This window comes from Musca vetustissima, unplaced genomic scaffold (assembly GCF_032173495.1).
Source record: "Musca vetustissima isolate MV318-11 ecotype Yass unplaced genomic scaffold, APGP_CSIRO_Mvet_v1 utg9388, whole genome shotgun sequence".
NCBI lineage: Eukaryota > Metazoa > Arthropoda > Insecta > Diptera > Muscidae > Musca > Musca vetustissima.
In genome coordinates, this window is record NW_026873495.1 from 9,186 (window position 1) to 32,895 (window position 23,710).

Here is a 23,710-nt window from a genome sequence, read left to right on the forward strand (position 1 = left end):
AACTTTGTTATGGATGAAATAAACATTTGATGGTATTCCCTACAGGATTTTGTTAAGAAATCATAACCTTTCATTCATTTTTCGTGTTTTTAGTTTTGTGTTGAAAAAATGTCAAATAAACACAAACACTTGTTGCGTATATTTATTTTATTTTTGGCAGAAGAGGCCACACCTGCATAGTTGCTTTTTTGTTATTCACCTCAAGCTGCCCTACCTTGTATTATTGTACCATGCCCTAACCCAACAACAAATATTTATAATTTCAAAATTCTCTCCCTTTTTTGTCATTTCAGATTCTTATTGTGGAAATTATACAATCTCGCCATCAAGAGAAAATCTCAAATGGTAATAACACTGGCCGACGTTATGTGTTTATGGGCTATGAAATACCCGAATGGTTGGTGCAATGCTATAAGAAAATTGGCATTTTCGGATTTGGTGCTGGTGTTTGTCAAATGACCACAGATATTGCCAAATACTCGATTGGACGTTTGAGGCCACATTTCTTTGCGGTAAGTAATTTTGATTAAAATTCTAAATAATTCTGGGATATTTTTGGAGAATGTGCTTCAAAAATAGCAAAAAAAATAGTAAAGTTTTTTTGATGTTTTTTTTAATTTTTTCCCTACAACAAAGTTTCTAAAAACTTAGAACAGCCACTTATTTTGTGGCTGTTTGAACAAACACATGTCTGGCAGATTTCGTTGTTGGTTTTCAGAATAATGGCTATATTTTGTGGTGTTGAAGTTTATGGGTCTGTCAAAAACGAAAAGAACAGAAGAATTTAATTTCATCTTTATGGTAAGAGGGAGAGAATTCCGAAAAAAGAACGAACATCTAAGCTAATATTTCGATGGACGACAAGCAATTGTCACTCGAAGTTTATGGGCATGTATGCCACTTATTCTAATGGCTTGGAAATTTCGAATGTTACACATTGGCTAAAAAATCCAAAACTAAAAGCAATACATTGTGTAATAATAAAAATTCATAGCAACGAATTTTATTATCCAAAATTTCCAAAGTCATTTAGCAATGGAGTTTTTTTTTTGTTCTTTTACATCTCTGCGATACAATGTGCCACACTTGTTTGGTGCTGCAAGTAATTTAATTTCAGTTTTGTTGTTGTTTTTGTTTCATCTTTGTTTATTCTGAAGTTGAGTACCATACCGCACACTCAGCCAATATAAGGGGGAGGAATTCCCATTGTGTCTATTTATCCAGACGCCAGCTGTTTTTTATATATTTTATTTTTGTTTTCATTTCAATTTTTTGGTTATTCCAATTATTTTTTCCCCGACAAGCACTTCTCCGTCATTAAATTGAGGAGAAGGGTTCAAAACATTTGTTGTGTCAAGAACGTGAGTACTGAATGAATGGTATTCCCCCTCTTTTTAAATGAAAATCAGCCATTCGATTTTGTTTTTATTATTTTATGAGTTCCTTTACCCCTAATTAGAACTGGATTTTGGTTTTTTGCTTCGGCGACAATGACAAAAAAATCCAAATAAGACTTTTGCATATGTTTTGAGTTTTCAAGATGCTTCATTTGTCGGCACCAACATTTAATGGGTTATTAAAATTACAAAGTATTAAAAATATGAAGAAGTGGTATGTGAATATTTTCAAGGTCAGGAATAATACACCGCGCAACAAAAATTTTAAGAATGGAGAGATTTATTTTTTGTAATGAATACAGACGAACAAAAAGGCGTCTTTACAGATGATCTAAAGGGAGGACGAGCTGAAGGGAGTCTCTATAGACGAGAGACGAGGGAGTCTCTATAGACGAGAGACGAGGGAGTCTCTATAGACGAGCTGAAGGGAGTCTCTATAGACGAGCTGAAGGGAGTCTCTATAGACGAGCTGAAGGGAGTCTCTATAGACGAGTTGAAGGGAGTCTCTATAGACGAGTTGAAGGGAGTCTCTATAGACGAGCTGAAGGGGTCTCTATAGACGAGCTGAAGGGAATCTCTATAGACGAGCTGAAGGGAGTCTCTATAGACGAGCTGAGGGGAGTCTCTATAGACGAGCTGAAGGGAGTCTCTATAGACGAGCTGAAGGGAGTCTCTATAGACGAGCTGAAGGGAGTCTCTATAGACGAGCTGAAGGGAGTCTCTATAGACGAGCTGAAGGGAGTCTCTATAGACGAGCTGAAGGGAGTCTCTATAGACGAGCTGAAGGGAGTCTCTATAGACGAGCTGAAGGGAGTCTCTATAGACGAGCTGAAGGGAGTCTCTATGGACGAGCTGAAGGGAGTCTCTATGGACGAGCTGAAGGGAGTCTCTATAGACGAGCTGAAGGGAGTCTCTATAGACGAGCTGAAAGGCGTTTTTATAGATGAGCTGAAGGGCATCTTTACAGGCTATTTGATGGGCTTCGTTATAGACGAGCTCTGAAGAGCGTATTTATAGATTAGCATCTTTATAGACGTAGTGAAGGCGGGGTTTCTCTATAGAGGAGCTGAGGGTGCCTTTATAGACTGAAGAACGTATTTTTAACTCGACCTGTCTTTAGGCTAGTTGTCTGTATACATTGAGCTGAAGTCATGGAGGTTTTAAAACTTTGTTTTATTATTAGCAGCTGAAGACAGTGAAGAAAATCTCTAGAAGATATTTCCTCTATATAGAAGATCATTATGTAACTGTCTATTGTATAGATGACTATTAAATTTGTCCTTTTGTATGGAGACCCTTCTTCTTCTTCATTTGGGGATAAAATCACATATTAAAAATGATGTAAAACGACAACAACAAAAAGTGTTGGATAAAGAACCACCCATGTAGCTCGCACACACACATGAGATTGTAATTCCAACTAATCCTCCCAAAAGAAACAAAGCGAATCGAATTTCATGGTAACACAAAATGAAAATCAAAACAACGAAAGTATTTATGGACCTAATCACCGAATGCATCCAAAATACAATTCAACTAGACATCCATTTGAAAGGAATTCCATTCCCCCACCCTAGCAATGGCTATAGGCCACCGGCTCAAATTGCAACACTCGCACACACATTGAGATCGGTGCGAACAAACCGAAATAAATCTTAATAATGATTTTGTTAAAATCACAACCAATTTACGGCCACTACCAAACAAACAAAAAAAACGAAACCGAAAAAAATCACACCAATTTCTGAGGAATTGTGGCAATAGAAATGGATTTCGGCAAAGCGGCTTACCAAAAGATTAAAACTGACCGACCGCACAATTGCAACCGAACAGTGTGAAAATGTTAACGAAATTCTGCAACATAGTTTCGACTTGTAGCCATGTTCGGACACACGTAAAGACCAAAAGGATCAGATCACAGAGACACAGAGGAAATGTGGCCATTTACATGTGTGTTACACATGTCTTTAACATTATTTAAATGTGTGTTGTTGTTCTTGTTTTACGTCGTTTAATTTCGTAACTTCGTTTCGAATTTAAACATTTTTGCATAAATGTTAACAATGTTATGTACGATGATCGGTGATGAGAGAAGGTGGTATGGTAATTGTTGGTAGTTAATTAAAATATGCCTGCAGAGAGGTAAGTGGATCCTATAGAGCAGCTTTAGGGACGTATGGACATTCTATGCTGGAAAAATATATATTATATTTAGATGCTACATTGGGTATGGGGTTTATTGGCAGACAAAAGCTTGATAGTTGAAGAACTTCTTTATGGGTGAGCAGAAATAAGACTTTATACAGAACCTGAAGAAAGTTTTTACAGGCGACCTGAAGGGAGTTTTCATGAACCATTGGGAGATCTTCTTCATAAGTGAACTGTAGATGGCATTATAGACGATCTCAAAAAATCCTTTATAGGGGAGCTGAAGTGTGCCTATATATAAGTTTTTAGGGCTGATTGCAGAAAATGTGTGTAGGCGACCTGAATAGGCTCATTATAGACAATCGGAAACCGGCCTTTATGAGCCAACTGAAAGAAGTCATTATAGACGAACCAAAGGGAATCTCTATAGATGAGCTGGAGTGAGTCTTTATAGACGAACTGAAGGCAGTCATTATAGGCGATTTGAAGGGGTCTTAGTTTTAGAGATTTTTTACATTTCGAGTCATTAGGACGATCTGGAGGGTCGAGGTCGAGCTCTTGGGCGTCTTCATGACGGGGATTTCTAAAGAGCTGAAGGACACTGCAGAAAAAAATATTTTCCATTATATACTAACTCATTATATACAAATAAAGATAGTATTTATGGGCGAGCTGGAGGGGGCCTTTGCAAGCGAGCTGGAGGGCGTCTTTATAAGCGAACTGAAGGGAGACTTTATAAACGATCCAATGGAAGACTTTAGAACGAGTTAAAGGGAGCCTTTATCGATGAGTGGAAGAACAGCTCTCATATTTATAGAGCTAAGACGGCAAGTGTTTATTGATGAGCCAAAGACAAGGCAGTCATAAAGACGACCTGAAGTTCAGGTAAAAATTTTAGTAGAACTTAACCCTAGAGAGTATTATTAGAGCTAAAGCCCATAGAGTATTCATAGTAGACCTGAAGGTCTGTACTTATTTTCATGTGATTTGAATGTCACGCAGTTTTTACATTAGACCTGAATGCCAGGAAGTGTTTATTGAGGAATTATTACCAAGGGAAGTTTTGATCTCGACTTAAAGGCCTAGGAAATTTTATAGACAATGTACAGAAAGTATTTTTAGGTCGGTTGAATGCCAGTGAGACTTAAGAATCAAACTTGGAGGCTTTATTGGTGAACTGAAGGCCCGAATGCCTTTTTAGTCGACCTGAAGTGCAGGAATGTTTTTTATTCGATGTGGTTAGTCGACCTGAAGTCCAGGAATGTTTTTTATTCGAAGTAAACTATGTTGTCCTCAAGTTCAGAGAATATTTATAGGCGAACCAAAAGCCGAGGTATTTTATAGAGATTTTTGTAGACAAACTGAAATCTAGAGAGTATATCATATGGGTTGTCTGCAATGCTTTATATCGGATGGATTTTATAGACTAGTTTAGTAAATAAGGTCTGAGGCCAAGAAGCCTTTATAGTCAGGATATTTTCATAGAGAAGTTTAACGAGTTGTTATACCCTCAGACAATTTGGATTTCGGACAATTTGTAGTCGATTTACAAAAGTGTTGCCCTTTGTCTGTCTAGACTCTCGAAGGGAATAACCGATTTAATCCAAATATTGCACATCGTAATATTCCTTGCAAATTTAGTATAAGTTCTAGAATGGGGTATATCAGTCGACTCCTTCTGGTACCTCACCCACAAAACGATCAAAATTGTACTAAAAAACTAATTTTAGAATATCATGCGAAAGGACTATCCGATTTGAACCAAACATTGTACAACATATTATCTTTACCAAGCCTAGATCAAGTTCGAAGGTGAGACCCATTTTTCCTCTCTTTATGTTACATTCCACATTAATGGTCAACATTTTCAATATTTAAAAATCTAATATCAGGCAAATGGAATGCCCGATGAACCAAACTTTTCACAACCTATTATCTTACCATAGATCATCTTCGATTAATATTTAGCGATAGAAATGTCCAATTTTGACCATACTTTTTACAACCTATTACCAAACCTATCCGTCGGCCCCCTCCCACAAAGGGGCAAATTTAATTTGGGGCGAATTGAATAACATTAAATTCGAAACCTCTGCTAAGCGAATAATAAAACCCATGTGTAATTCCGAAGATCTTCGCAAACCATAGACTGAAAGTATACATCTGTCGGCCACACTGACTAACACTTCCTTACATGTTCATGGGAACAGGAAGATCTTCACCGATTGGCTTTATCCTAGTTCATACGATAGCTATACTCTCACAGAGAAAGGTGTAAAAGTTTTGAATCGATTGGGTTAGTAGTTTTTGAGTATTTTGCCCGTCATTCCCAAAACCACTGTTTGGACAAAACACGTTTAAAGTTTGAGAAGCCCTTCAGCCATCGCTTGATGTTGACACAAGTTGTATAGGGACATTCTTGAATTTATGTAGGTTCGAATTAGATAAAGACAAAAAATTAAATTTTTTGAAACCGAGAATGGGGGCCCCTTAAGAAGACATAACGGACAGGAAGTCTTTCTAGGCGATTTGATGTTCAGTGAGCTTTGTCTGAATGTAAGGAAATCTTTATGATGACTTTATGAGGAGGTTTAAGAGTCAATTTGAATTATGTTCTCAAGATCTGAAGCCAGGGAGTTATTATAGTTGACTCGAAGGTCAGGGCAGGTTTATAGACAAGGCTGGAGTTCTAAATTTTAACCAGTGAGCGGAGCAGTATAGTCGGACGGGCTGACCATACGATACCTTACACAACAACGACGGAGTTCTAACTTTCTAAGGAAGTTTATTCCGAGCCTGGGAAACATTTCGTGACATTTGCACCCTCTTGTCCGATTAGAGGTCAATAGCACATCTTCCATACACTGACGTATTTTCCGAATATTACTAATATTCAGTACAACCCTTCTTATTACTTGTCCAGATTGACTTCAGCGGGGGTTGTATGGTGATGATCGGCTTATAACTGTGGCCTATAAATCGATTCGAAAAATTGCACAAAATTAAGTTTTCGGTCCACTTCATCCCAAAAATATTATCTGATCATCACCAAAATTATAAGCGCTGTCCTTGACCATAACTGGAACCCCATTGAAAATTTCAAATCGATAAGCGTTATACTTCCGAACTCTAGTGTGGTAATGGGTTACTAAATAATATCTGAATACGTAAGCACCTGTAAATATTTAAGTGTAACTCCCACATACGACAATATAATTGGTTTCAATTTAAAGGTCAGCCACTCCTCTTAGACATACTATCAACTTCTCGGGTCTATGTCCCTTAGGAGTAAATATATACGCCATAAATCCAACTTTTGTAATTTTTCGGACAAAAGTCTGGGTCCATTTGATCCGCTATATATTGACCGATCTTTATTAAAACAGGCATGCCATAATTGCGGGCTCTGGAGCGGCCAGAAAAAACCGAAAAAAATTAGTATTTGGTCCATTTCATCCCCTAAATATTAACCGATCTTTACCAGAAACAATAGGCGTCTTCATTAGCCAGAACCCATCCTACATGCAAAATTTCGTGAACTGTGGCCTGTATCGTGTTCACAAATTATAATGGACAGACGGACGGACGGACGGACACACATATCTAGATCAACTCAGCTAGTCGAGATATGACGATCGGTATACTTAAAGGTTTGTCTAGGACCAATATTCCGCGGCGTTACAAACTCTTGGGGCTGCACAAAGCTATAATACCCTGACAACATAGTTGTGTAGGGTATAATAAATTCTCCCAAGACTAAAAAATGTTTTGGTGTTTCAAACTAAAGTCCAGATATTAATTTTAGCCCAGTTGCCAACTTAAGACTTGGTCATAGACGACTTGAAAGCTAGGGAGTCTTAAAAGGCAAGTAAAAAATAAGCGAGCGATATTTGATGGTCTAACGGTTCCAAGCGATTGCAAAATTTATTTATATTTCCCAAACATCTATAGTCCATCGACATAGTCAATGAAGTTCCAGAAGGTGTATTTATCCAATACAAAGAGTGATTATTTTTAGTGGACCAGAGCTAATCCCTCGTGGCATTAAGTGTCTCTACATTTTCTTACAATATAAATTTCTCGAATTCCAACTTGACTCCTCTTATAGACTAATTAAAATAAGCTAGAGAGTCCTTATAGTTGATCCTAAGGTCAGGGAAGGTTTACAGATGAACTGTAGTCATTGCATGCGAACTAAAATCTGGGGGAATTAAATTAATCCTCAGTAGGCTACCACCGAGAAATAATGTTTTGGCGTTCCGAACTAAAGTCCAGATATTCATTTTAGCCCAGCTTGTCAACTTAAGGCCAGGCTATAAACGTCATGAAGGCTATGGAGTCTTAAGCGGCAAGCAAGGAATGATCGGGCGATATTTGATGGTCTAAAGGTGAAGAAGTCGTTAAAGTGACGCTGCATCCCAAAATTAATTTATATTTTCCAAGCTTCTATACTTTATCAATATTGTAGACGCAGTCCCCGACAAATAAACGGGAATGAGTTTTAGTGGACCAGACCTACACCTTATGAGGATAAGCCTCTGTATTTATTTTGACAAATTTCCTGAATTCCCGCTTGATACCTCTTAAAGTCTAATGAAAATATGTACATTTTAATTATCAGTTAAAGGAAACAGTAGCATTGCACAATTCCACTAAAGATCAAAAGAAGGAACAGCAACGAAACAAACCCCCATTTGGTTTAATGGAAAGAAAATGATCTCTGTTTTATAGAGGGGGAGGAGTGAAACCATGAATACAGGTATTTGCCTTTGTCCATTCAAAGTGTCCGCTCGTCCGTCCAACAATTCGGTGTGTGTGCAGAAATCACACCTGCTGATTGTTCAACATTTACCCAAATGAAATGTGAAACCTCTAACTGCGAATAGCAAACACCACCTCCGAAAAAAAAAACAAAAAACCCCAAAAGATTTATTTCAAACATTTTCGTTGCGATTATTTTACATAATTTAGCATTAAATTACTGGACATTGCGGCATAGCTGCAGCAGCAGAGTTGGAATTTATTGTCACATTTATTTCTTTTCTCAATTTAGGATTTTTTATAATTCAATTTGAATAAATCAAATACAAAAGGACAAGAAACGAAAAAAAAAAAACGCAAAACAAAACCGACAACATTTGTTCAAAATGTCATCGAGATTGAGAGTCGTTCTGATGCGGACAGGTCTCGTTGGCCCATTCAAGTGAAATATTTACAATAATCACGCAAATATTTTAATTTATAATTTAATACATTTAATCGCAGATATTTTTATTTAAATGGACTCACTCACTGCATTACGCTAATCGCCACATTCGTCTGGACAATTATTTGCACACAATTTACTGTCAATCACTTGGCCCAAATAACCCGACAACTGAACATGCCTGAACATTTAAAATAAAATTCAATAAATCTATCAGATTACAGCATATTTTGTGTGTAATGCACGAAAATCATTTAAAAATTGGTGAATATATTATGCAAAATGCAAAAAAAAAAAAAAAATGAAAATATTTAACATTTACCATGGCAAGTGGGTTTGGATTTAATTTCAAACATAAAGCAAGAGGTGTGGAAATATTGAAAACACATAGCGGAATAAGTTGAGATTTTAGTATGGTTCGTTAAGGTATTCGATAGAAATGTATTAATTGATAATGCATTAAAGGCTTCAGCAAGTTTACAAACCATTCCTGATATGGACTTGTCTAAAAACACACTATGAACATCCATTCGGCCATACATCACAAGTCCTCTAATGGTTAATGAAGAGTCAATAACTTCTTCACGCTCAATAAGTAGACTCTCGTCTGAAAACAGCCGTTTCCTTAGGGAGTCTATAAAAATATAAAGTCCACCGTTGTTTAGCCCATCCATAAAAATTCTTTGTCTTCAGCTCGTTCATAAAAGCTCCCTGCCCTATTCTCGTTTATTCAGACGCCCTTCTTTAGCACGTCTATAGAGATTCCTCGTCTCAGCTAGTCCATAAAGATCCCCTTAAGCTTGTCTGTAGAGACGCCTTTCAGTTCCTTTGTAGAGTCGACCTTCAGCACGCCTGTAGGCACGCCCTTCTACTCATCTGTAGAGACGCCTTTCAGCTCGTATGTAAAGGCGTCCTTCAGATCTTTTGTTGATACGAACTTCAGCTCCTTTGTAGAGACGCCCCTCAGCTTGTATGTAGAAACGCCCTTTGCTTGTCAATGAAGACCCACTTCCGCTCGTCAAAAAGGGCTCACTTCAGCTCGTCCACAAAGACTCCAAGCCTTCAGTTAGTCTATAAAGACTCCCTTCAATTCATCTATAAATACTTCCTTCAGTTCGTCTATAAAGACTGTCTTCAGTTCGTCTATAGAGGCTCATTTCAGTTTTTATATAAAGACTCCCTTTAGCTGGTCTATAGAAACTCCCCTCAGCTTGTATATAGATACTCCCTTCAGCTCAGTTCTATAGAGACGCCCTTCTGCAAGTCTGTAGGGACGCCCTTCAACTCGTTTGTAAAGACGTGATTCTGCTCCTTTGTAGATACGAACTTCAGCTCCTTTTTAGAGACGCCCTTCAGCTTGTATGTCCTCTGCTTGTCAAAAAAGACCTACTTCCGCTCGTCCAAAAAGGGCTCACTTGCTCGTTCATAAAGACTCCAAGCCTTCAGTTCGTCTATTAATACTGCTCGTCTATAAAAACGAGCTTCAGCTCGCCTGTAAAGACGCCCTACAGCTCGTCTGTAGAGACGCCCTTCAGCTCGTCTGTAGAGACGCCCTTCAGTTCCTCTGTAGAGACACTCTACAGCTCGTCTGTTGAAACGCCCTTCAGCTTAACTTCGTAAGACCCCTGCTCATTTATAAAGGTTCCTTCCCCCTCGACTATAAAGACTAATTTCTTCCTTTTGTCAATAAAGACCACCTTCTTCGGCTGGTTTATAAAGGTGGGCTCAAGTTCTGTTTTCCTCTTTGTTAGAGCTACAAAATACTCCCTGCCTTCATATCTTCTATAGAAACTCGCTCCAGGTCTCGACTATAGAGACTCCTTGTCTAAAAAACTCCCTTTAGCTCTTATAGAGACTCTTTTTCAGTTCGTCTGAAAATACTCACTGCCTTCATCTCCTCTGTACGAGCAGAGGTCGTCTATAAAGCTTATAGAAAACTTACGTCTTCAGAACTTGTCTGTATAAATTTTCGTCCATTCATCGCTAAGTGCTGTCCTAAGTTATTTACTTCGTCTTCCTTCTAATCATATGCCTTAGAAAATTCTTATTTGATTTTTTCTTACTAAATATTTCCCTTGTATTTTGTTCCCCTCTTGCAGGTCTGCCAACCAATAATGCCCGATGGAACAACATGTGCCGATCCCATAAATCAGGGTAGATATATAACAGACTTCCGTTGTGCCGGAGTTGGTTCCACCGAACGCATGTTAAAAGAAGTTTCACTTTCCTTTCCCAGTGGACATTCGAGTTTTACATTCTATGGCATGGTTTATTTGGCGGTAAGTTCAGCAACATGCAATCTTAATTCTGATTCAAAATATTGAAATATTTGCAAATTTTGTATTTTCAGATCTATTTACAATGTCGCATGACATGGCGTGGCTCGAAATTGATTCGCCACTTCTTACAATTTGTGGGTATTATGTTGGCCTGGTACACGGCTTTGAGTCGTGTTTCCGATTACAAACATCACTGGTCTGATGTTTTGGGTGGTTCATTGGTTGGAGCTATTACAGCCATTGTGGTGGTAAGTTGTGATTTTATTTTCAATTTTTTTGTTTATTTTCTTAGCTTTAAATGAATTTTAAGTTTAAATGCATGCCGATTTTTTCTTAGTAACCTTCTTGCACCATTCGTTTTTATATTTATGACCTCTTTCTGATCTAAGTTAACCTGGTCTTTTATAGCCATGACTTGTGTTGACTTTAGTTTGAGGTTCGATGTTTTGTTTTTAAGTCCACTGTACTAAAAATATGCTTCTTAGTTACAACATTTTCGTTTGCCAATTCTGTTTTTGATCTCATCATATTATTCATCCCTTAATTTTTTAGACTTTCTTGGTGCCGGAAAATTGGTTTAATTGGAACACCGTTTGGCCCACTGTTCACCCTAAAAAGAAATGAGGGAATAAATATTTATATATTCTTTTCCCAAAAAAGACACTTAATTAAATAAAGTTTTTTTAAAAATCATTGCAAATTTTAAGTGTTTATTTTAGGGCATAAGACAAGAAATTTCAGTTAAAAATTTTGGGGTTTCTTCTATTTTACCCGAATTCCGCCGAAAAATTGACATATATAAATATAATCACTTTTTTGTATAAATATACACCTTGAGGATTATAGCAAGACCCTTCCGACAAATCTTGGGGTTCTATAAGTAGGAATAAATCTTAAAATAAAACTATATTATGAAATATACATTTTGAATTACGTCTAAATCGCGTAATTTTCAAATTTGATGCGCATGCGGTTTCCAGAAAGTATCTTCCAATCCATATATATTTTGCGAAATTTCATTTGACGGCTAAGATGTACCACACGTTGCATTGAAGTACCCAAAAACTAGTAAAACGCGAATAAACAAAAACTCCATATGCCATTAAAGCGCATCCGATTTTTGTGTGCAAAAATACATCGATTTATACCGATTTCAATACGGGCCATTTAGAGCCAAGGAGATTAATTGGGTACATCTCTCTTTCGGCTGAAGTTTCTTAAGTTCTGTTTTCGAAAAAGATCAAAATCCGTATCAGGTCATTTATTGAAGCGGAAATGATCTACAGAAAATGCAATTAAATCCGAGATATTTTGAACAACATTTTTTGTCAAATTTCGTGTTTTTGGAAGGCCAGTTCCCGCCGTTCTAGTAGATGGATTTTCACGAAGATGATTTTATATCATATCATAAAAAAAACCTTACTGATCGCGGGTACCCATATCATTCAGTTGACAGATCTAAAAATGTTGCCAGAAAAATAGGTTTTTTAGAAATTTGATCGCACAAAATTTCCAACTTCGGATGAGTATTACTCTGAACCTGTGCATACTACATACACAAAATATATATCAAATTACTCAGATTCGCGACTACAATAATCTTATTATCGATTTTTAGAAATTCCTGTTTGCGTATTAAAGCTAGAGGTAAAATTTAAAAAAAACACTCGAAATCGAGCTTCAAAATGTCAGCATCATTTAAAGGTAGATGCAGTTAAAATTTCGAAAAATTATACTTAAGGGGCGTAGACCCCATTTTATTGCCTTCTAGTTTTAATTTGACACAAAGACAGTGAAAAGAGTGTCGTAATCACAAATCGATAGAGAACATAAAAATACTGGTTCGCCTCAATCTGTTTTTACACATTTTTTTACATTAACTTAATTAAATAAATAAAATTTGGAGGTCAATATCATGAACAGTTTGCAACGACAGATCAACGAACTATTCACTTTTTATACCCTACACAACTATGTTGTCAGGGTATTATAGCTTTGTGCAGCCCCAAAAGTTTGTAACGCCGCGAAATATTGGTCCTGGACCCACCTTTAAGTATACCGATCGTCATATCTCGACTAGCTAATTTGATCTAGACATGTGTGTCCGTCCGTCCGTCTGTCCATTATAATTTGTAAACACGATACAGGCCACAGTTATGGACCAATCTTCTTGAAATTTTGCATGTAGGACAGTCTTATTATAAAACTGGCCAACGATATAGACCCATATATTGTTTTTGGTAAAGATCAGTCCCTGTTAATATTTATGGGATGAAATGGACCAAATACTAAATTTTTGTCGATTTTTCTGGTCGCTCCAGAGGCCGCAATTATGGTCCGAATATCGCGAAATTTTACATGGAGAAGGAGATTGAGCCAAATAATAAGCATGCCTGTTCTCATAAAGATCGGTTAATATTTAGCGGTTCATATATACTTTTGTCTGAAAAAAATGGGGCACCAAAGCTTATATATTTATTTGCACGAAATTTGGCATTAGTACTGAATTAGATCAAGTATATCCAAGAGGAGTGGTTGACCTTGAAATAGATACCAATATATATTGTCGTATGGTACCAAAGTCACGGATGTTGGATTTACACTTACAATTTGGCTTACGTACTGATATATGAATTGGGTCCAGAATGATAACCCACTACCACAGATAGAGGGCAAAAATATAGCGATCGCTTTGCACACAATTTTCCATGAGAAGTTACTATAACCTTTCCTATGTCAATTTTGGTCAAGGACATAACGCCTATATATTTTTGGTGATGATCAGATAATAAGCTAGGCCGATGGCAAAACGTACTAAAATTAATTTTTTGTGTTTTTCCTAGAAATCGGTTCAGATTTAGATATAGCATAACTTCCATATATAATTTCGAACTATTCATGTTGAACACAATAATCAATGGGTGACGGATTGATATTACATTTTAAATAGCGTGCGAAAAGTTTGCTTAAAATCTATTTACAAAGTATGTAATAGATTGCAGAATGGCATGTGTATGGATTGAAGTTAGTCGGTTCGTTCAATTTCATGTCAATGTTCCTTCGAAAATACGACATCTTTTAAAAATGCATATGTAGAATATCCCCAAAGTGGTGAAGGGTATCACATAGTCGGGCCAGTCCGACTGTGCTGCTTTCCTTACTGGTTTTCATATACTTAAGTAATTCCCGAGTTATAAAGGGTGAACCTCCGCTTCATCTATGTTAAAAAATTGGCAATATTGCCATATATATTAGTTTATTTTTATGAAGTTGTATGTAACACGTAGCTTCTTTTGAGGATATACTAATAATCTCTTTCTGAATCGATTTATGCATATGGGCATTTCCGCCAAATGCTAAACTAAAGTCTGGTATATTTGAAGTCGCGTGAGTGACGATTTTTTATGGCTTTTATCTCGAAATAGATGAGAATCGTTTCAGTTTTACATATCGCTCTCATATATACTTTCGTTCGATTTTATTCAAATGGTACACTATGTGGGATTTGTTCGATAATTTTGTCCAGTGTTTAGTGGGCTAGCTAAAGGCAAAGCGTCTTAATGGATGGGCTGAAGACATGTGGTATTTATGGACAAGCTGAAAGCAGAGAGTCCTTATGTACGAGCTGAGAAATGAAGGGAGCTCTATAGGGAGTCGCAGAGGAGGTCTTTATATACTTATGTCCAATTGAAATCAAATTTTATATATATTTTTATACTAGAATAAAAGGTGTTGACTTCTGTTCAAATTCAGGTATAATTGCCATATATTTGTTTTCCACTAGATTTCAAAGACCACACCCGTATCCGAATTGCACAACATTTTGTGTATACTTCCGAATTATGTCTATTATGAGTTAGTCCAGATTGCTTTTCAAGTGACCATCACGAGCACGCTCACATGACCATTTCTTTTATAGTCTTTGAGGTATTGAATTGACTTTGGGCTGTTTGGCGTATTCATGAGACCCCAATGGGAGAAAGCACGAGACGTTAAGTCACGAGATACCGTACAAAAACGAATGTTTGTGTATCTCACCTTGTTAAACGCAAAAGTTGTCCAGATGAATAGTCTTCTAAAAACAAGTAAACAAGTGACAGTCGGTATTGCCGACAGATACATACCCTTAGCCTTTGAATAGCGGATGTTTTCAAATTTACACACAGGTTTCATTATTAGCTTTATATAAGCAATATATTATTATCAAAGAAGTTTTCGATTTGATATTGATTAAAACGGTTATTCAATTCGATTCAAATTAAATTCACAAGTTTATGAAATATTCACCCTTTATGGGGAAGGTACCAGAAGGAGAGGGCCGAGGAATTCCACCATCGGACTTGATCCAGGCTTGGTAAAGATAATAGGTTGTGCAAATTTTTTTTTTTTTTCAAATCGGACATTCCATTCTCCTGGATTTGTAAATATTAAAAATGTTGACCAAATTTTGACCTTTGAGGGTGGTACCAGAAGGAATGGACCAATGGGTCCCATTTTTCATACTTGATCTCTGTTTGGTAAAAATAATAGGTTTTTCAAAGTTTGGTTCAAATCGGATATTCCCTTTACATGCCCCTTATGTGGGGAGGTACCCGAAGGAGTGCACCAATATTTCCCATCATCGAATTTGGATTATGTGTGGAAGAAATATTCCGATATGCAAAGTTTGGATAAAATCGGTTACTGCTTTTGAGAGTTATCGATTTCAAATTGTCTGAAATGGATTTTGTGAATATTTAAGTGTATCTCCAACATCCGAGTACATACGACAATATAATTGGTATCAATTTAAAGGTCAACCACTCCTCCTGTCTAGCACCAATATTTCGCGGCGTTACAAACTTTTGGGGCTGCAAAAAGCTATAATACCCTGACAACATAGTTGTGTAGGGTATAAAAACGGTTTATAGTAGAGAGGTCTGGACATCGACACATAAAATTACAGCAGCAATATCGTCAGAGTATTCTTGGGCGACAAGTTTTATTCTTCACATCACCCCACTGTGGTGGAAATCACTGCACCAGATCTATTTTCGGTATTTTAAGGACTTTTGTGTCCTTTGTCAACCAAATTGGTTATACTTTGATACTTTTATACTAAAAGGCTTTCAAATCCCGCTGCCAAAAATTATTAATATTGGTTTTAGTTTTTAGGGTAGCCCCCCATTTAAGGGGACCCCCCCCCATTCTCGGGGTCAACATTTTTGTTGATATAATTCGAATCTACACTGATTAAAGAATGTCTCTTCAAAATTTCAAGTGAAAATCTCAAGAACTCTTGAAGATATAGCCGATTTATTGTGTCAGCATCAAGTGACGGCTAAAGGGCTTCTCAAACTTTAAACGCGTTTTTCTCCAAACATTTTTTTGCGAATGGCGGGCACGATATAGCTCTAGTATGAACTAGGATAAAGCCAATCGGTGAAGATCTTCCTTATTTTTTAACTTGGTTTTTGGTCAAAAATCGGCGATTTTCCAAAAATATTTTTTTCAAAGGTCCGCCATTTTGTTAATTTTAAAGCGAAGTCAATAATCCTAGTTCGTACGAGAGCCAGACATGTATTCTTTCTAACACCGTTGGAATTTTCGGATTCCGATGTTCCAGTGAGGAGTTATCATGCCCGCCATCAAAAATAAGGACTTTTCTTTAATTACAAAAAACAACAAAAAAAAAACAATAACCATTTATGTTGAATTTTTTTGTAAATTATTTTTCTTCTCTTTTAAATCTTCATGTATATATCTGCAAAGTTACAAACCTTAACAGGAGGATTTTGGAACATTTTAAATGCGCTTATCAGCCAGAGTTGCAGGTATTGGCAGCCAAAAATAGGGTTTTTAAGCGACTCATATTAAATAGTCAAAAGAGCTGGAGCTAACATTTTATAATATTTTTAGCTATATTCCCAAAAAAAAAACTATTAATTTTTAGCGATGTATTACAATATGAATACAAACTATATGACCAAGTATTGTATTTGTAACAAAGGTCGTTCCCGTGCCTTCAATAAATAATGTATTTCGTATAATCATATTAACAATTTATATTCTAATTATACTAATTACAATGTTCCATCATAACAGAACTCAGGGGGAAGTTCAGCATAAATGGGCCAGAGTTTATTTGTTTGTTACGATAATCGGAAAAATGACATAACCTTTGGTATCTAGTAGATTTTTTATTTCAAAATCTTAAACATGTCAGCGTTCCATACAAAAATATACTATCGATTCAAAATGTAACATCTGTACTTAATTGCGAATTAGGTCTCTTTTTGTTCATTGGCTTTGCGGCTGTTCGTGGAACTGATAATAATTTATACCCTTTCCGTTTTGGAGTTATATGAAGGGTTTTGGCATGACATTTTTAAATAACTACATGGAATGCACCATATTCATTCATTCCTAGTAACGGAGATAATTTTTGGGTAATAAACTCTTTAGCCTAATATAGGTATCTTTGTACCTTTTCCTATAAAATCTCATCGAAAATCCAAAATCATCAATATAGACAGTGGCGTCCAACATGACCTTATCAAATATTAACAAATTATGTCACATTTTCATTTTTCCTTATGCTCCACATGCACATATTTCCCATTTTTTACTCTCATTCACTTTCGATCACCGACGGCGCCGCACAATTTCCATTGACTTGTAAATCAAATTAATTGAATTGGAAAAAAGTGATTGTCATCGTCCATTGGCAACAATGTTGCCAAGGAAATTCACTTCAATTCAATCAAATTGCATTACACAGATTTCTCCACTACTTTGCAAAGAAATAAAAAGAAAACAATCCGTAAAAGATATAGATAAACAAACAAAAGAAACAAACACCAAAACAGCAGCTTGAATATCAAATCTAATAGCCAGCGATCAACGATAAATAGATAAATATCGGCAAATCTCTGGTAGCACATGGAGTCCGAGGAAAAAAAATTAAAATCAAATGGGTTTTTTTTCTTTACGTTTGCAAATGAATATGAATGATTGCTTATTGTCGCCACCATCGACAGGCAATCGACAACGATTGGGTGAATACAACATAACTGAGTAAATTTTATAGCACAGTTTGAAAGGAGAAAATATTTAGAAGCTTTGCAATTGGTAGAAGATCTAAAACCGACATTCTATGTCTACAAAACGTTTAATATGTATTCTGCATAATAGAAAAACTTATTCTACAGTCTTACGACGGGACTATTTATAAAATAAGACTTTCTATTGGTGTATCCTGAATAGAATACCCAGGAAAAATAATTCGTATATTATATGAATAGTATTCAGAAAGTGTTGACAATGTCGGATTTCTGCATATTATGAATCCAGTTCATAAAACATAAAATGCTGGGTTCTTGTAATATAGAGTGAACAATCAACTTTGCAGTGTGTTTGGTGGTGGTGACCAGTTTTCTATGAAGCAGAGATTCATTTCTTTGTCATTTTCGTTAAGTCTAGCCTCGTTTACTTTTATTCTTCTTAAATGTTAAACATTCGTATTGTTGTTTGTAACAAAACTTATTTGATTTGGCATTTATAGCATTTCCAGATTAAATGAAAACTTTTACAAATTAAATGAAACCTTTTGCTGCATCTGCACCAATTTCAACAAAACGCAATAACGTCATTCAAGTTCCAATTTGATACGTTGTGCATAATTTCGTGTTTATCGGACAAAAATTAAGAGTTTGTTGCACCATTTATGAAAAATCGAACGAATACATATAAATATAAGGGAGCTCTATCGAAATCTGAACCGATTTTCCCGAAACAAACCACACATCATTCTATGCCAAATTTCGTACAAGTCGATGGATATATATATATATATATATAATCGATTTTCGCGAAACTAAACACACATTGTTGTAGAGATAATTCAGTTCGCTATGCCAAATTTCGTGTAAATCGAAGGATATAAAGGGACTTTGTTGCACTATTTACCTAAAATCGGAAAATATATATGAAAATATATATGGATCAATTCAGTACGTTATGCCAAATTTCGTGTAAATCGAAGGATATAAAGGGGCTTTGATGTACTATTTACCTTAAATCGGATGAAAATATATATGGGATCTATATCTAAATCTGATCCGATTTCCACGAAATGTAACAAACATCGTACTAGACTAAATTCAGTACGCTATGCCAAATTTCGTGCAAATCGAAGGATATGAAGGGACTTTGGTGCACTATTTACCTAAAATCGAAGGAAAATATATATGGGAACTATATATCTAAATCTGATATATTGGTACGTTGGTGCACCATTTACCATAAATCGGACGAAAATATAATACCTGCAGCTCCTTCACAGGAAAAAGACACCTTCAGGTCTACCACAGGAAGAGGAATGACTGCAGCTCTCGTACAGGAAGAAGAATACCTTCAGGTCTTCCTTTAGGGAGAAGAATACCAGCAACTCTCCCACAGGAAGAAAAAGACCAGCAGCTCTTCCATACGGAGAGGAATATCTGCAGCTCTTCCACAGGAAGAAGAATTCCTCCAGATCTTTCTAGGGATGCAGAATATCTGCAGCTCTATCAAAGGACGAAGAATACCAACAGGAAGAGGGATTCCTGCAGCTCATTCAAAGGAAGAATAAAACCTGCAACTCTTCCATAGAAAGGGGAATATCTGTGGCTCTTTCACAGGAAGAAGAATACCTGCAGCTCTTTCACAGCAAGAGGAATTCCTGCAGCTCTTCCACAAGAAGAAGACTCCTGCAGCTCTTCCGCAGAAAGAGGAATGCCTGCAGCTCTCGTGTAGGAAGAATAATAACTACAGCTCTTTCATGGGAAGAAGAATACAAAGGAACCCATTTTCAGGAAACTTAACACACATCATTTTAGACCTAATTCATTACGCTGTCCCAAATTTTGTGCAAATCTAGGAATATTTTGGGACTTTGGTGCACCATTTACATTAAATCGGACGAAAATATATTTGGGAGCTATATCCAAATTGGACCCGATTTTTTCCCAATTTCAATAGGGTTCGTCTCTGGGCCAAATAGATGAGCTGTGCCAAATTTCATCCAATTCGGATAATAAATGCGACCTGTACTTTGCTCACAGCTCATTTATTTAGCCTAATGGAGGAAATCGGTTAAGATTAAGATATAGATCCCATATATTAGGTTGGGGAAAAAGAAATCAATTTTGTATACATATAAACTATAGGACTTTATTTAACATGCTTCGGAACGTCCGATTTGCACCGTTTTGTTGTATGATTTGTTGCCATTTTAGAGATAACTGGCTGGTCGCACAGGGATATCGTATGTGATCCATTTCTCATCTCCATTCCCCATCCGTTTAAGAAATGTGTCTATCTCTTTCCGTTTGGCCAAGACTTCGCAGATGGAAATTCGATCCAACCTATTTTTGCTGTTAATTGGTGTGGCACCCAAACATCGAGCTTATTTTTGAATCCAGCTTTTTATGGTCGATTTTTAGCTACTGGACGATGTTACGACTGCTAACATGCCGGTCAACTTCGATCAAAAATAATGGAGAGAAAATTTTTTAACTGACCTTCGGTAAAAAATAATTTTCTTGTTTAGAAAAGTGACGTTCTTCAGTTATTATGTTGTACATTTGGAAATACCACAAGATATTATTCCACAAGGCTTGGCAACCCTAGGGCTAATATTATCAAACTAGGTTATATTATTATCCAAGACAAGACTCCTTGTACTTCTTCCCTTTTCAATGGCAATGCCTTTTACTACAGTTTTCTAATTAGAATGTGTATTACTTGATATGACTTATTTTCTAAAGCATACTTCTAGGCGCTAAGAATAATGTTCGTATTTCTTACAAATACTGCTAGAAATTTATGTTAAACTATATAAATGTTGAAAATTTTGTTTTAATTAATGTTTTAATTTCAGACCAATTTCATTTCGGATTTATTCGCAAACAAGGCGACAACAAAAAGCTATATCTTGCCAACCTGTACACGTGATGTGACACCACAAACCACACTGAGTTCGAATGGAAATTAATGGGAAAAATGTAATTTGAAACACGCACCTGTTAAACGACGCTTATAAGAAACAAAAGTCAACTGTAGAGGGAGTAAAATAGAATTTTTAATGGACACCTTGTCCTATCGCAACATTCTACAACCATAAACGAAAAGGACGTTGGAAAATCATAGTATTTATTATTGAAAATAGATTGTCATAAATTAATTAAGTTATAAAAATAATATTTTTTTTAACACAAATGATTCTATATATATAAAAATGTATTTTTTTGTTTGTTTGTAATTTAAGTCACAAGACAACACTCGCAAACTGCACTTCTTAACAAGGCAAATATTTAAATTTGAAAACAAAAATCTATAACTGAATTTCTATTCCACTTTTTTTTAAATAAGACAATTATTCAAAGAATTTATTTACAATTAACAAAAAAATTAAGCAATATTTAATATAAATAAAATAAAGCCAAGCTTTCAATATTGACAAAAACAAAACACAAATGTAAATATCCTTAGCAGGTCTATAATTATAGTTAGTATTTTCTTTTTGGTTTTATCTACAATTTTTTTTTCTAGTAATAAGACAATAAAAACATACGATAAATTAATTAATGGTATATTAATATTGTAATAACATCAAAATAATTCTAAATAGCTGTTCCAGCACCCTAATAAATAATTAGCACCTCAAGTGTCTTCCTTTTTTATTGTTGTTTGAGACAACAGGAAACAGGAATTTTTGAATCACATTTAAATTAATATTCACAGCCACACACACACACTGATATAAATAGTATTGTTAAAAGGTCAACGGTTGGAAATGAATTTGTTAAAACTAAATAATATATTTATGTAAACATTTTTGGAAAATATGAAATCAGTAATCACAAATATGAAATATGATAAAATATGAAATCAGTAATCACAACAGAAATTCCTAAATAAATATTAAAAAAATAAAGATATAATAAAAAAACACTTGAAACTAATTGTTGTTTTAGTTAGATTCGGATTACGTAAATATCGCATAAAAATTAATCATAAATTAACTGAAAATTTATGTTTTCCTATAAAAAAATCTTCAGAACAGAAATATCGCTTAAAAATGAATCGATAATAAATTGAAAATTTATGTTTTTCTGTAGAAAAAATCCTCTATAGAAAAAACCTTAAGAACATATTTTTTTCTTTAGAAAAATACCCCAGAACTGGAGATTGATCTTTTTCCTATAGAAAAAAATCCTTATAACTGATAATTGATGTTTTTATATAGAAACAAAAAACTCCTCAAAACTTACGATTGATTTTGTTCAGTAGTAAAAATCTGCAGAACTGAGGAATGGTTTTGTTCTATAATAAAAATGAGAAAAGAAATCCTCACAACTGAGGATTGATATTTTTCAACAGAAAAAAAATCCTTAGTCCTGACTATTGATTTGTTTCTATAGAAACAAATTTTCAGAAGAATGGATTATTTTTTTTTCTATAGAAAAAAATCCTCTTAAGAACTAATTTTTTATATAGAAAAAAATCCTCAGAACATAGAATTCATTTTTTTCTTCAGTCTTAAGTCTTGAAGATTCATATTTTTCTTGAAAAAATTCCTCACAGATTACGGTTGGTTTTTCTATAGAAAAAATCCTAAGAACTGAGGATTGATTTTTGCTATTGAAAATAATTTTTCGGAACTGAGGATTGATTTTTTTCCATAAAAATTACCCAGATCTGAGGATTGATGTTTTTCTTCTTTTTAGAGAAAAAATCCTCAGTTCTGAGGATAAACCTCCTTAGTTCCGAAGATTTTATGTATAGACAAAGAATTCCCTAGATCTGAGGTTTGATTTTGCTCTATAAAAAATACTAAGATATGATAATTGTTATTTTTTCTATAGAACAAATTCCTCAGAACTAAGTATAGATTTTTTCCTATAGAAAAAATACTAAGATCTCAGGATTGATTTTTTTCTATAGAAAAAATTACTCAGAACTAAGAACTGACTTTTTCCATAGGAAAATTATTCAAATCTGAACATTGAGTTTTTTACTATAGAAAACAATTACTCAGATCTGAGGATTGATTCTTTATATAGAAAAAAATCAGTTCTGAGGATTATTTTTTTTAGAAAACACTTCCTTTGTTCTGAAGATATGTTGTATAGACAAAGAATTCCTTAGATCTGAGGATTTATGTTGTTCTACAGAAAAAAAATATTCACATCTGAGGATTGTTTTTTCTATAGAACAAATTCCTCAGAAGTAAGAATAGATTTTTTTTCTATAGAAAAAATACATTGATCTCAGGATTGATTTTCTTTTATGGAACAAATTCCTCAGAATTAAGAATAGATTTTTTCCCATAGGAAAAATTACTCAGATTTGAGGATTTATTCTTTTTATAGAAAACAATCCTAAGTTCTGAGGCTAAATTTTTATAGAGAAAAATTCCTTAGTTCTGATTTTTTTTTACAGACAAAGAAATTAGATATGATGATTGATATTTTTCTATAGAAAAAATCCTCAGAACTGAGGATTGCCCACTCCCTACAAACTGCCAAAAAGAACTATCTCTAAAAAAAAAAAAAAAAAATCCTCAAAACTGAGGATTTATATGATGGATGGATTTTTTCTATAGAAAAAAATTCTCAGATCAGAAAACTATATGTTTTTCTATGAAAAAATTCAAT

At 35.1% G+C, this 23,710-nt stretch overlaps 1 protein-coding gene across 1 annotated transcript; it reads left to right on the forward strand.

The window, feature by feature from the left end:
- Positions 1–293: 293 nt before the first annotated feature.
- LOC133325698 (putative phosphatidate phosphatase) lies at positions 294–21,045 on the forward strand (the record flags this gene model as incomplete). Its single annotated transcript, XM_061534425.1, has 4 exons — positions 294–512; positions 10,851–11,030; positions 11,102–11,278; positions 20,932–21,045. Coding segments are annotated over 4 exons (690 nt in total), but the record flags the coding sequence as incomplete, so codon positions are not given.
- Positions 21,046–23,710: the final 2,665 nt, after the last annotated feature.